The sequence below is a fragment of the Gekko japonicus genome, unplaced genomic scaffold (assembly GCF_001447785.1).
Source record: "Gekko japonicus isolate JY-2015 unplaced genomic scaffold, Gekko_japonicus_V1.1 scaffold280, whole genome shotgun sequence".
Taxonomy (NCBI): Eukaryota; Metazoa; Chordata; class Lepidosauria; order Squamata; family Gekkonidae; genus Gekko; species Gekko japonicus.
Genome location: NW_015173130.1, coordinates 426,049 through 441,166, shown reverse-complemented (window position 1 = coordinate 441,166; position 15,118 = coordinate 426,049). Strand labels below are relative to the sequence as shown.

The following is a 15,118-nucleotide window of genomic DNA, read 5'->3' as shown; positions in this document are numbered from 1 at the left end:
AAAGCACTCAGACCCGGCCGCGCCAGACAGCGGGACCAGGGCTTGCCAAGTAGTCGAGGGGACGGGAGGCGGGGTGGCACGGCAAGCAAGCCAGGAGCCCTCCCCAAGAGACTAGAGGAGCAGGGCGGTGCCGGCGGCGGGGCACTGAGACCGCCAAGACCGCCGCCGGTGTACCAACGCCCGTGCAGGGAGCGCTCCGTCGGCGTCTCCGTTTATGTGAAGGGGTGGGGCCAAGGCCACGAGGGTGGAGGGGCGGTCCCGGGACGGGAGACAGGGGAAAAGGCGGGCATCAAGAGAGGGGCCGGGGAGGAATGACACGCTGAGACAGTAGGAGAGAGAGAGCCAGAGGACAAAGAAGAGAGAGAGTGAGAGAAAAGTGGTCACAGCGTGTGGGCAGAGGGACTTCTGGGGTGACCTTAACCCTGTCCCCTGCCGGTCTGAGGCCCTGCTCTTCCCCCCTTTTTGAAGACCCCTCCCGCCTCCTGGACCGCCGGTCTCGCCAAGGTTCAACTCTTCCCCCAACACTACGGCCACCGGGGGCGCTACTCCGCGGACGCAGGGGGAGCCTGACAGTCTCATCCTCCTGCAAGAATACCAGGAGGCATGTGTGGCTTGCCATAGTGTCTTTACAAGGGACCAGGATGAAGGCCTAGCAGGAGTTCCCATAGCTGTCCACAGGCTGGGCCAGAGAGAGCTTGTGACATAACAAGGCATGGGGTTGGCATGGCAGCAGCCCCCTCCCCTCTGAGTTCTGAGGCTATTGTTGACTCGGCTGATGACGAGGTGGGCCATAGCGACCCTCCCTCACATGCTGTTTAAAGCCCCTGTGTGGATTCAGTGGTGGATTGGGCATGAGACCTGATCCAAGTGAATCCCAGGAGAAAGTACAGTATTTACTTCAATTGAAGACTAGTTCCCCCCCCCCCCAGGTATGCCATCAGAAGGTGTGTGCGTGGGGGGTTTGTGATATATTCACATAAGATAGAATTATATCCAATAATTATCATTTGGGTGTATATAACATTTTAAGGGGGCCATCTTACATTCAGGCTTGCCTTCCTTTCAAGTAAATCTGGATAGCACAAATGATGGATGGTTTTCTGTGTATATCCTGTCTAGTCATCTCTGGTTAGGGTTGCCAAACCCTAGGGGTCCCTTGCCCCCAAGCCCCAACACCCACAGCCACCCCTCTCCCTTCTCTCTTGAGAGAGAGGAGGGAGAGGGGTGGCTGTAGGCCAGGTGCCCGATCTCCGCTTGAAGATCAGGCACGTGGGGATACGCGAGCTCTCTGCACTTAAAGGGGCCCCTTTAAGTGCAGGGAGCTGGTGTTCAGGCGTGCAAAGCGATGGGGGAGGCGGGACGTCCCCAACGTGACGTCATCACGTCGGGGATGCCCCCCCCCCTCCGGGAACACCTCCCAAAGTCCCCTGCTGGGGGGCGAAGATGGACTTGGCAACCCTATCTGGTGGCTTATAACCCATTCCCCATCATAGAGTATTGGCTGTTCACACTGTACCTTCCGCCTCCTCTACCTTCCGCCTCCTCTATGAGGGCCTCACTCTGACTCTTTTCGAACACTGAATTTATGAACTAGAATTGCCCCAACTGCTTGTTTTGGTTGCTCCAGAGCCTCATTGGGTAACATGTCTTGTGGCTGACTTCATTTAACTGAACCTACTCTCACGAAATCTTTTCCAGGTAGGAAAGGAACCCTTGCATGTTTGCCATAGAACTTCCATGTGTGGCAGAGGACTGTGATGTGCTTTCTAGAAAGTGCTCTTAGATAACGTGTGTGTGTGTGTGGGGGGGGTGGCCTCACGTCTTACTCCAATGAACCTACACTGTGCTCTAAAATTTACCCAGCAGCACAGGAGAAGAATGGTTATGATCGCTGGGCTGTGTTTCAGGAAAGCTGGTCTGTCCTTACTGCTCTTCTTGACACTAGGCATGACTCTCCTATTTTTTATATCTACTTTTTAGCAATGATTTCTCCACTTTTGGTTGCTGGTCTTGTAGAGGTTATAGAAATTAATTAGCGTTGTGTATGCATTTTTGTATAGTTTTTATGCATCATCGATACGGGTTTTGTATGTACAGTGTACATCAATTTATAATTTATAACGCTTATTTATGAGTGCCAGTGTGGTGTAGTAGGTAGAATGTTGAACTAGAGAGACTTGAGTTCTAATCTCTGCTTGCAATGAAATGCACTGAGTGACCTTAGCCCAGTCATTCTCTGTCAGCCTAGCCTACTCCACAGGGCTGTTGTTGAAAGAACAAAATGGGGGGGGGAATCATGTACACTGCCCTGGGTGCCTTGAAGGAGGAGTTGTGATCTAAAAATACACCCAATAAATTCAGAAATAGTTGAAAAATGCATTGGGAGAAAATCTGGTGCAACAAAATGATCTGAAAATAAAGGCCCATGGGTTTGATTTGCACAAGGAAGAAATGAAATCAAAATGGGGTTTTTTGGTACAAAGCATCAGAAATGAGGAATTCTCAATTATCCATCTTATAAGCTTCTGGGCCGTTCAGAGCACAGTTTGAAAACCTCGGCTGCAAAACAGCATTATTATCTTTGTTTGATATTTAAAATATAAAGGGATAGCAGCACACTTTGCCATTCCTGTTTTTGTCAGTAATGGGGCCAAATTTTGCTGGACTTAATGCCTGGCATATCATTCCATTCATCGTCCTTATTATATCACTGACAGTTGGGGCCTGCACAGGAAGCAGGAGAGGTAATGAGAGGCCATACAGGAGTCATTTGCAAAACTGAAGAATACGGCAAGATTATAGGCAGTCATTTCAGGCTTTGTGTGAAGATTGCCTCATGGAGAGCTGGCAAAAGGACTTCAGTCCCGGCCTGTAGCATCAGCAGCTATTTTGGTCTCCGGTTGACTACCTTACTTTGCTAATGCACTTTAATTTGGATTCGTGACGCCACCTGCTAATCTCATCCAGGAACGCTCCTGGACAGAAAATGGGAACTGCAGATGATGACCTATGCTAGGATTTGAAGCTGAGATACTGGAGGCGAAATGCTAGCGCAGTCTCATACCTACTTCTCCTATAGCTGCGAGGCATTTCTACAGGGCTACAAATCTGCCTGACAGATCTATGTTGGGTGCACCGTCAGTGATCGTTTGACTTGAGCGTTTGCATCATATTTCAGATCAATCCTGCATCGCTGTCTGTTCTGTAGCGTGTTGCAAGGGCGGTATTGGTGGGGCAGGCATGGCCTGGAATTTGGTAGGAGAGGAGTTCGTAATTTGAAAATTAGGAAAGATGTGGGTTAGAGATTTCTCTCCCTTTCAGAACTTGGAATCCTAAGGATGCTGATGGACAATAGCTTCAGAACTGATTGCAGGAAGTATTCTTGCAATATGCAATTACCTTCTTGGAATTCATTAACCTAAGAAATGATGCTGGCCACCAGTGTTCCCTCTAAGCTGAGTTAGTGTGAGCTAGCTCACAGTTTTTTAGCCTCCAGCTCAGACATTTTTGTCTTAGCTCAGGAAGGAGGGCTCCAGAGCAAACAAATTCAGGTAGTAGCCATATTGCTCACTCACAACTTTAATGGCAGTAGCTCACACAGTAGAATTTTTGCTCACAAGGCTCCGCAGCTTAGAGGGAACGTTGCTGGCCACCAGCAGAGATGGCTTTTGAAAGGATCCATCCTGTGCCTTTTATCAGCAGCAGTTCCCTGACCACAACTACTAACTGTTTCCCTTTCCATGCTCATGACTAGCCATTACTTTTGGGGCAAGTGTCCAGCAGTGCAATCCTGAACACAGCTAAACCTTACCAAGCCCACTGACTTTAACAGACTGAAAAGGGTGTACCTTTGTTTAGGACTGCATGGCAGGTGTTCTCAGTAGGGTTGGCAGCTCTGGGTTGGGAAATTCCTGGAGATCTGGGGGTGGAGCCCAGAAAAGGCAGGGTTTGGGGAGGGTCCTCAGCAAGGTATAATACTGTGGAGTCCACCCTCCAAAGAAGGTCTGGAGATCAGCTATAATTCCGGGAAATCTTCGGGCCACACCTGGAGGATGGCAACCCTACTCTGTAGGCTTTGCAGTGCTGTCCCCTTCTGCTTCTGTAGGCCAGTAGCTCAGCCATCTGCCTTCCATGAAAAGAGCATCAGCTTGAGATACTCTCCAAGCCCTCCAGTCAAGGAGCCATGCCTGCCTAGATCCAGAGGAGTTAGCTGTGTTAGTCTGTTGCTGCAAAACAGTAAAAAGCCCAGTAGCACCTTTAAGACTAACAAACTTTATTGTAGCATAAGCTTTTGAGAAACACTTGACGAAGGGAGCTGTGTTGAATTGGTTTTTATATAGATGCATTTTAGATTTTGTTTTAATGTTTTGGCTGTTCACCACCATGGGGACCTTGAGCTGAGTGGAAAGGCAGCATAAAATGTTTCAATTAAATAAAAATTAATAAAAGTTATTGGGGATGGGGGAACCCTGAATTTAATCCAAAGTTGTCCTTCTTTGCATGGGAGGGAGTCTTTTACTCACAAAAGGATTCCTTTTGTGAGTGGAAAGACATCTTTAGAGCCATCCCATTCACTTGAGCACAGTTCTAGAGAGGTACAGGTGTGTAGAGGGCTCAGTATGCGGTTGTGGAAAGGCCTGGTGGGAAGGAAGTGGGGGGAGAGGACACCTGTGTGCCCAATTCAGCCTTAGCTATTTGAAACAGCAAATAGCAGAGCATAGATGTCTTAAATAGATTCAGTACAGGGAGTGGCAGAGACTTAAATGGCAAACAGAAGTACTGTTTGATTTTGTACTCTGTGACAACATAACCTTTGAATAATTTGCCATGGCAAATTCCAGTTTCCTTTAGTTTGTTAAAGACTGCAGGTGAGCGATGCGTGACTCACTGGTCACATGTGCGACCCACTGGCATTTGGTAGAATCCCAGCCATCATTCTTTGAATAAAGGGCATGTTCTTGTCTCAAGCAGTGGTTTATTTTTAAAGGATGCAGCAGAACACCATGGGGTCTGACTCAGGAGCCCTTTCCTTTCAATCCAGATGCAGAGAGGCGAGTTGTGATTACACTAGTCTGTTTCAAACATTATGCCAGTAGCGCTTCTGTTTTGTTGGGATTAAGTTTAATCATTTTAGCCCTCATCCACCCCAAAACTGTCTCTAGGCACCTGTTTACAGTTTCCACCGCTCCTCTGGAAATGCAAGGTGGAGCTGAGTGTCATCCCTGTATTGGTGGCAACTCAGACCAAAACTCCAGATGACCTCTCCCAACGGGTTCACATCGATGTTAAAAAGCTCAATAAGCTGGAACCTTGTGGGCCCCAGAAGCCAAGCGGCCAAGTAGGAGCCCCTAGCATCACACTCTGAAATCTACCTTTGAGGTAGGATCGAAACCACCACAGAACAGTGCCTCCCAATCCCAACCCAAAAAAGGTGGTCCAGAAGGATACCACGATCAATGGTATCGAAAGCTACTGAGATGTCAAGGAGAATCAACAGGGTCGCACTCCTCGCTGCAGGTCATTCACCAGGACAACCAAGGCAATTTCAGTCTCATGACCAGGCCTGAAACCATACTGGAGTGGATCCAAACAAACTGCTTTGTTCAGGAATCCCCAAAGTTGTCAAGCCGCCACTTGTTCAATTACCTTGCTCAGGAATGGTATATTTGTGAGTGGGCAATAGTCATTCAGTTCTGCTTGGTCTAGAGTAGGTTTCTTTAGGAGTAGACATGCTACTACCTACTTCAAGGCAGGGGCAACCACCCTTCTTTCAGGGAGGCATTTACTGTCTCCTGGACCCAGTCTGCCAGCACCTTCCCCCTGCAGAATTAAGCAGCCAGGAGGGACAAGGGTTTTACAATCAGGTACTAGGTCACAAAGTTCCAAGAATCTATATTTCTCCCCTACCCCTTTTTTCCTTCTGTATCCCACCCTTTTAAGAGAAAATAATAAAAAAATTATTTACACAAAAACTTATTTACACAAACTTCCAAGAATCCTGTCCACATCCTCAGACTGAATATGACACAACAGATCATCAGTATGATATTTGTGAAAACCATAACTTTTTTAGATAGTCTACTGAAGTTCATGCAGTCTAATGGAGTAGCACCCTGTAAGTAGCACGCCTTGCCTTTGTAAAGTTCTGGGAACTTTCACTTGCTTTAGTATGTATAGAGAAAGTCTGACAGAACTCCTTGATTTCACAATTGTTCTTCTTCTTCTGTGTGTGTGTGTGTGTGTGTGTGTGTGTGTGTGCAGTGCCATCAAGTCACAGCCAATTTACGGCAACTCCAGCAAGGGGCTTTCAAGGCAAGTGAGATGCAGAGGTGGTTTGCCATTTCCTTCCTCTACAGAGGAAGTGGTTTTCCTTCCAAGTGGTGGTTTTCCTTCCAAGTAATGACTCTACTTATCTTATGAGTTCTGACAATATCAGGCTATAGCATGCTGCCTTCCCTCCCCCTCCTCTCCCTCTAAGCAGATGTAAATTCTGCAGTGCTCAAGTCGTGAGGGATACATGACTCCCCAGAGTTTTGGTTTCTAGTTGTGGTTATGTTCCTAGTTATGCTTGCTCAAAAAGACATGAATTAGAAAACTGGGAACTTGATGTAAGTTGACTTGATTGAACAGTCTGCTATGCTGAGCAGGGAATACTCTCCTTTTAATATGCTGATTCTCATGACCTTTAGATAATGCTCACAGAGGGAGACCATATCAGTTGTGCTGTCTTTCCCCCCACCCCCAGTAATGACCCAAAAGGTGTGCAGCAGGGCCTTTTTAGTTGTGTCCCCCACTTTCTAGAATGCTGTTCCTAAAAAGCTTAGAGTGATGTCTTCATTCAGGCTTTTCATTGTCCATTCAAAATGTATGTGTTTCCTCAGGCGTTTGTGTGCTTTGATTAAACATTGTAGTGGATGGGACTGTATTACTTTGGATTTAAATGACTGCTTTTAATTGTGGGTTTTAATTGTGTTGTACCAGCTGGTACAACATGAAGTGCTGTGCTCTTTGGGTTTTTTGATGTTTGTACATTTATGTTCATCACCCAGAGCACCTTGACAACAAATATATGTCATAAATAGCATTATATTTGAACACTGTTTTTTTCTTTTCACGTTGTGTTGCAGGTATGGCCTCACATGTGCAAGTTTTCTCCCCTCACACCCTTCAATCAAGTGCCTTCTGTAGCGTGAAGAAACTGAAAGTGGAACCAAGTTCTAACTGGGATATGACCGGGTACGGCACACATAGCAAAGTCTACAGCCAGAGCAAGAACGTGCAATCCTCTCAAGCAGCTGCCGCCATCAACGCCTCTCTCCAGATCCCCAACCCCAGCATCCCTTACGAGCAGACCATCATCTTCCCAGCCAGCACGGGGCACATCGTGGTGACATCCGCCAACAGCACCTCTGGTGTGGTCGCAGTATCTGGGCAAGCACTGGGTGGACCACACAACCTGATGCGTCGAAGCACTGTGAGCCTTTTGGACACCTACCAAAAATGTGGACTTAAGCGCAAAAGTGAGGAAATTGAGAACACGAGCAGCGTTCAGATTATCGAAGAGCATCCACCAATGATTCAGAACAATGCCAGTGGGGCCACGGTAGCCACCACCACCACGTCCACGGCCACATCGAAAAACAGTGGCTCCAACAGTGAAGGGGATTACCAGCTGGTACAACATGAAGTGCTGTGTTCCATGACCAACACGTATGAAGTATTAGAATTCCTTGGCCGTGGAACCTTTGGGCAAGTGGTCAAATGCTGGAAACGTGGCACCAATGAAATTGTGGCCATTAAGATCCTTAAAAACCATCCTTCTTATGCCCGGCAAGGTCAAATCGAAGTTAGCATTCTGGCCCGGCTAAGCACTGAAAGCGCAGATGATTACAACTTCGTCCGAGCCTACGAATGTTTCCAGCACAAGAATCACACCTGCCTCGTCTTTGAAATGTTGGAACAGAACCTCTATGATTTTCTAAAACAAAACAAGTTCAGCCCGTTGCCACTTAAGTACATCCGGCCAATCTTACAGCAGGTAGCCACGGCCCTAATGAAATTGAAAAGCCTGGGCTTGATTCATGCAGACCTCAAACCAGAAAACATCATGTTGGTGGATCCATCTCGGCAGCCATACAGGGTCAAGGTCATTGACTTTGGTTCCGCTAGCCACGTGTCTAAGGCTGTGTGCTCAACTTACCTTCAGTCCAGATATTACAGGTAAGAGACCGGGGTTCAAGATAAGTGTTCTTCTTCCAGAAATCCATCTACTGTCATTTGAATGGGTGTAAATGGTATCTGACTTACGATCGGTAGCCAATGTCAAGTAGGCGGGTGATTGATCAGGAGAACAGGAACAATTCAGTCTGTGCCTGAATAACAAGTTACTTCTGCTGTTTGTAGTATTTGTACATGCCAGTAAAGGTGACTGACTGACAAGAAGTTACTTAGATTGAGGAGGCAAGCCAAAATTAGCAGCTCTAAACCAGGCTGAACCCTCCTAGCCCCTTGAGTCACTTGATCCCAACTGTAGTTGTAATACCACCTCATGGCCATCTGCAGTGGTGGCGCTGTAGCACAGCAGAGAGAAGGTCCATCCGTTCTTGCTAAGGCACCATGGCGGGACAGTGAGAAAAGGACTGAGTCTTTCTGGCTGGAGAACCTGGTTTTGGACCCCTGGTACCTTCTTGTGCCCAGACCTAGCTGGCTCAGGCTAGCCTTATCTGGTCAGGTCTCGGAAGCTAAGCCAGAGTTGACCCTACTTAGTGCTTGGATGGGAGACCACCACAGAAGGTCCAGGGTTGCTATGCAGAGGCAGGCAATGGCAAACCACATCTGTTCCTCTCTTGTCTTGAAAACCCCATGAGGGGTTGCTGCAAGTCAGCTGCACCTTGACAGCCCCGTGAACGCTACTTTTTTGGGGGTATGCTTCTTCCTATGAAATTTCATGCCACAGTTGATTTGTTAGTCTTCAAGGGGCTGCCTGTTGTTTTCACTGCAGCAGACTAACACAGTTACAGTTCTGGAAGTAATCAGCGATGTGATTCTTCACGCTGATGAATTTGATCAAGATGCACTGTGCGAGTTCTCACTGTATCTCCTATGTTAAAATGCAACAGATGCTGTGCCTATAAAAATGCAGGTAACAGCAGCACTGCTGAACGGCAGCTCTTCTGTGGGACGCGCATGCAGGGCTCCCCCCTACGATTTGTCAGTTGCTCTGCTATTCACTCTTTACATGCAGATTTCAGACACTAGAGGGGGGGGACCTAATCAGAGCTGGAGAAGCATTAATTTAATCAGAAGGTGGAACTTTGACAGTGTAGCATTGCAGCAGTTGATTTCCATCTAGAAGGAGAAGGTGCCTGCCGGGGGTGGGAGTGGGAGAGACACCCTCACTTCTTTCCTCAAAAAGGTTTATTAAGTGAAACATTCCAGCCAGCCAACAATCCCATCCTTCAGGGCAGACAGGTTTGTGCAGTAAATACATGAAAAGATTTTAGGGTTGCAATTAGCTTGCTAGGTGGAGGTGGGGGGGGAAAGGGAATTAATTTGAGATTATCTTGTTGAGTTGCCTGGGATTCTGCAGGGCTGCTCGAGGTCCTCACATGGACCTCGTACTGAGAGCCAGTGTGCTGTGCTGTAGTGGTTAAGAGCGGCGGAGTCTAATCTGAAGAACCCGGTTTGATTCCTCCACTCCTCCACATAAGGCCTGCTGAGGTGACCTTGGGCCTGTTACAGCTAGGCTTGCCAAGTCCCCCCGGGGGGGGGGGGGGAAACCCCGCCCCGACGTGCACGTCACCTGGAAGTGACGTGACCACGCCGGGCACGCTGGGGGCGGGGCCACAGTCATCCGAGGGAAAACTCTATGGTTTTCCCTCGGATGGTCGTGGCCCCGCCCCAGTGTGCCCAGCGTCGTCATGTCACTTCCGGGTAACGTGTGTGTGGCGCGCGCGCGCACTCCAGCCGCCAGCCGGGAGTCCCCCGCTGCGGCTCAAAAAGCACTTGGCAACCCTAGTTACAGATCTCTCAGAACTCTCTCAGCCCCACCTATCTCACGAGGTGCCTGTTGTGGGGAGAGGAAGGGAAAGGATAAGTCTATCAATGAAGATAAGTCTGTCAATGAGGATAAGTCTATCAGTGGCTACTAGCCCTGGGAGGGGAACCTCCATATTCAGAGGCACTAAGCCTCTGTATCCCAGCACCAGGAGGCAACATCAGGGGAAGGCCTCGGCTACATTAGATAGAGTCTTCTTATGTTCTTAAGGTGATTGTAAGCTGCTTTGAGACCCCTTAGGGTAGAGAAAAGTGGGGTATAAAAACCTACTATTCTTCTGCAGGCGGCTGTATGGAATAAGGCTTTGATGAGGTGGGAAAAAGAAAGTATTTGGTTTTTCACAGTTCTGTTATTGTTGCCAAGGTTGAGAAGAACCCTGATGGTCGACAGGTCTTTGGTTCCGAATTGCTGTTCAGAACCTTGTTCAAAGGTTGCCAGCGTTCATATTATCATATCCAGTATCTATTCCTGAAAAACAAAGCAGGGAGGTGAAGTTACTGGAGAGGGTGGGGAGAGGGTGGGGGGAAGCTGATGAAGTCATGAGGGACACTCATTTCCCTGTCTCTTAGTCTTTTTGTTTATGGTGGTGGGGGTGAAGGGGGTGTGTGCTGGGAGGAGCAAAGGTCTCTTCTCTAACCAAGATCCTCATTTGTATGCTAGAGGCGATATGCAACTTCAGAAAGATTTGAAAAAGAAAATGATTTGTTTTCCATTGCTTTTGTTGCCAGGTCATTAGGAAGACAGATGGGCTGGCATTAAGGAAACATAAACAGGAAATGAACGTTATTAAGAAACATCCTAATAATAAATCCCAATAGACCGGGGAACTCTCTTTTTTTTAAATCTCGACAATGAGGTGTTGCTTGAGACAGTTAAATCCCCAGTTTTGACGAAGCTTTGGAGGAAATGGTCAGGACTGATTCTGTGAGGACAGATTCACCTCCCCACCCTCCAAGAGAGGTGATGGGTATAAATAGCCCATGTACCTTACTCGAGGGTGAGGAAGGGCTATTGAATGTGAGCTGGCACAGATACCATCTTTTCCATCACCTGGAATTAGTAGCCGCCAATAGGGAGGCCAGATGGCACGCAATGAGCTTTAGAATTCACCCTAAGTATTTTAATTAAGAAACACTCGGCGGTGGCATGATTGCCTGGTGCCTCGTTGCTAACACATTCTGGCCTTAAAGATGGTGTAATTGGAGCAGAGGAGGGCCAGGCAGGGTGATCATCTGGTGGTGTAGAAGGTAACAACACCTTGCGTCATCTGCTCTCAATGCTGGTTGTCAGTGCAAGGGGGAAGAGATGGCATCGCAGATATTCCTGTGCTACGTGATACGATATGAATGTGAATTTTGTTTCCTCCTTTAGTTACTGTATAATCTATATGGAACTGCACCAGGATTTGGGAGGAGAAGTGGCCTTTTTAAAATGTACCTGCTCAGATGGGCTTGTAAATATCCCTTTACCTGGTGTCAGGGCTCTTTTTGGGCAGGAACGCACAGGAACGGAGTTCCGGCTGGCTTCAGAGTTGGCCACGCCCACTACAGCCAAAACCTCTCCATGCGTGGCTATGGAGGGAAGGCCTGGAAAGTGACCCCCCCCCCGGCAAATCCAAGGTGAGCGGGCCGGGGGGGCCTGGAAGGATCGGGGAGGCATTTAAATGCCTCCCCATGCCTTCCCCGGCCTGTCCGGGGGGGGGCTTGCCTGGGCTCCCCACAGCCGCGGGGTGCCCGGCCAAGCCAAGGTGTGGCCTAATATGCTAATGAGTTGTGCTGTCAGGGGTGTGGCCTAATATGCTAATGGGTTCCTGCTGGGTTTTTTGTACAAAAAAAGCCCTGCCTGGTGTTCTGTAAATATCCACTTGCCTAGTCAGAGAGCCAGCATGGGACAGAAGTCAGAGCAGGGGTCCCCAACATGGTGCCCGTGAGCACCACGGATCCCGCCAACACCTTTCCTGGTGCTCGCCAACTGATTTTAGGAAACGGGTGGAGATTTTGCCCAGCAGAGCTTCGGATGGACCGTTTGAGATCTGATTGGCTGTGCACATTTTTTTAAAACATTGGCTTCGTGTTGGACTAGGATCTGGGAGACCCACCTTCAGATCTCCATTATGCCATGGAAGCTTGCTGGATGATCTTGGGCAAGTCACTGTCTTTCAGCCAAGGCTACCTCGTACGGTTGCTGTAAGGATCAACCAGAGGAGCGGAACATGCCGTTGTGAGCCTGCCGGGGAGAAAAGCGAGGCTGTTTCTAAGTAAATAATTCTGCATGAGAAAGATGCTGCTGCACGTGAGCAGATAGCAAAAAATGCAAGACATTAAGAAGAGAAGAAGAAGAAGAGATTGGATTTATACCCCGCCCTTCACTACCCAAAGGTGTCTCAGAGCGGCTTACAAACTCCTTTCCCTTCCCCTCCCCACAACAGACACCCTGTGAGGTAGGTGGGGCTGAGAGAGCTCTTGACAGAAACTGCTCTTTTTCAAGGACAGCTCATATCAGAACTACGGCTTGCCCAAGGTCATCCAGCCAGGTGCAAGTGGAGGAGTGGGGAATCAAACCCGGTTCTCCCAGATTAGAGTCTGCACACTTAACCACTACACCAAACTGTAACTACCTATTTACTGTTTGTATATTGCTGTATGCATTTAAGGTTACCTGTGCATTACAGGATTCTCTTTTCCTGCATAGTGTGCATTCTCCAGTTCTGGCCTTAGCGTTAATACTCTGTGTGCAAGACGTAGATCACATCTACATGTTAATTTTTCTTAATAAAATCAATAGTGGAGCGGATAATATGTAAGAATATGCATGTGGGCTAGATAAATCGTGAGCTTGTTAATGTTTAAATTACAGCATTTTTGATGATTTAAAAGGTTGCTTTGTTAAATGAAATGTACGTCCCTGCCAAGTAGGAAACTTTCTGTAAGCCTGAAGCATGCTAGCTGGGGTTTTTCTTTTATTATAACTTATTAGGATGTCAAAATGACTTGCATCAGGATGGGGATGGCCAAGTAGATCAGTAAAAGAATTTTGGTGGGCTAGTAATATTTGTGGATGTGAGGCAAGACCGTACGCATAAGCAGACAACACAGTACAGCGGTATAATATCCATTTATGGAAGTCCCTGGCTTAGTCCTTGGTGTCTCTGGTTGAGGGATCTTGAGTAGCAGCAATGGAAGAACATCAGCTGAGCTTCAAGAAATCCTCAAGTGAGAGGTAGGAGCATGACATACTTTTCCAGATGTGAAACCCTATGGATAAGCTGTTGCCAAGCAAAGTCCCTACCTGACCTGGAAACCTTTTGTTTTCTTTCCAAGACTGGGGGTGCCAATGACTGTTCTAAGAATGGTTTACCTCTGGAGCCTATGAAAACCTCATAGTTCAGGGAACACTCCAAACAATATCCCCGGTGATTCATCTCATGGGGCATCAGCGTATAAATTTGAAGGTTCCTGGTTGCAGCCTTTTCTGCAGCTACTGTATTTTCTTCAGTATTTTCTGGGTGGATCTAGTGACCTGGCTTAGTGACGAGGCACATCATTTTGTGTTTTTAATGTACAATTTTGTACATAATGTATATTGGACTACTGATTCTATAAAGATGTTTCCCTCAACAAGTCCCAGATCGTAAGAGCCATTTACACAACAGGTGCTGGATTAGAAACACAGTGTAGTCGGGTGCCACTTTGCTTCCCTAAGCAGTTTCATTCAAAACAAGTCTGTCTGCTTCCCTGGCTTTGTTGCTGAACTTTTGAATATGAGCTCAAGGTCATGCGAAGTTCTTCCATGAAAAGTATTTCCATAATCCCTCTTACCAGCGTCTTATTGCAACCAGATGGGTACACTAGTATGGCTTTGGTTATAAGGAGTAAGCACATCTCTTTTCTGACTTATAATGATACAGATGGCCCTTGATTTTGTCCTTTTGCATATCTTAAACCAAATTGTTTTGACAACGGTATACAGACATTTTCAGTGAAACCTTTTGGGAACGTCTGAGCAGACACCATCTAATACAAGTATGCTGTGAGTTCACTGAATCTCAAAGGTTTGCATCCAGGATTGACTAAAGGCACAGTGGGCCCTGTACAATGATTCCATTTGCAGCCCTCACGCGTCCCAGGCAGCATATGAAAAGAAGCCATGTGACTTGACTGGTTTCATGACCCCCTCAGGGTTCGAGAGGTCCCTCTAATTTTGCCCCCAAGACTCCTGCCTATAATTACATCATGAATCTTAAGTAGGAACAGGTCACAGGCACACATGAAGCTGCCTTCCACTGACTCACACCATTGGTATATCACAGTAAATGTCTACTCTGACTGGCAGCGGCTCTCCAAGGTCTCAGGTAGAGGTCCTCATTATTACCCACTACCTGGTCCTTCTATCTGGAGATGCCAGAAACTGAACCTGAGACCTTCTGCATGCAAGGCCGATGCTCTGCCACTGAGCCACAACAGCCCCTCCCTTGAAGGTCATCGGCATTTTGTCAGGCATAGACTGTAAGAATTGGGGGTTTTGTCCACAAAAATGGACAGATCTCCAGAGTCATCCCCAAACTTGATTTATTTATTTTAGCCCATCCTTTAGTAGGTATTATATTTTCTTTCTCTGTTCCTTGTTCATTGCTGCTCAGGTTATTTGCATGTTAAAGGATTGTTTGTTTTTTAGAGTTTGTAATTTCCACCTGCTTATCTTTCCCTCTCAAAGTCATGATCACTCTGCCGGTAGCGTACAACCAGCCGACATGGAAATTTTTAAGAATTTCTGATGTGACTTGGATTATGACTTCAGGTAACGGAATAAGCAGCAGGAGAAAATGAGCTCCTAGACAACAGGACCATCTTCTTCTTCTTCTTCTTTTTTAAAAAAGGCAAAATGGCCAAAAACCAAATGATGAAAAGGCTAAACACAAATTTTGCTTTCTAAAAAAACCCCATTGTCTCAAACCCTCAGCAGTTCTTTGTATGAGTTGCACTGAAGCACATGCATATATAGTTAAGCTTCAGAGCACATTTGTATGTAAATGGAACCTTCTTCAGATGTTCACCCACACGT

General features: G+C 47.2%; 1 protein-coding gene across 3 annotated transcripts in view; it reads left to right on the top strand.

Moving 5' to 3' along the window:
* The window catches only part of HIPK2 (homeodomain interacting protein kinase 2), a 226,596-nt gene that overhangs the window by 80,038 nt on the left and 131,440 nt on the right, over positions 1 to 15,118 (top strand). For all 3 annotated transcript variants that reach the window (XM_015422105.1, XM_015422102.1, XM_015422104.1), the window contains exon 2: positions 7,128 to 8,220. In XM_015422105.1, coding sequence (XP_015277591.1) covers positions 7,128 to 8,220 — 1,093 coding nt within the window. The remainder of the gene's footprint in view (positions 1 to 7,127; positions 8,221 to 15,118) is intronic.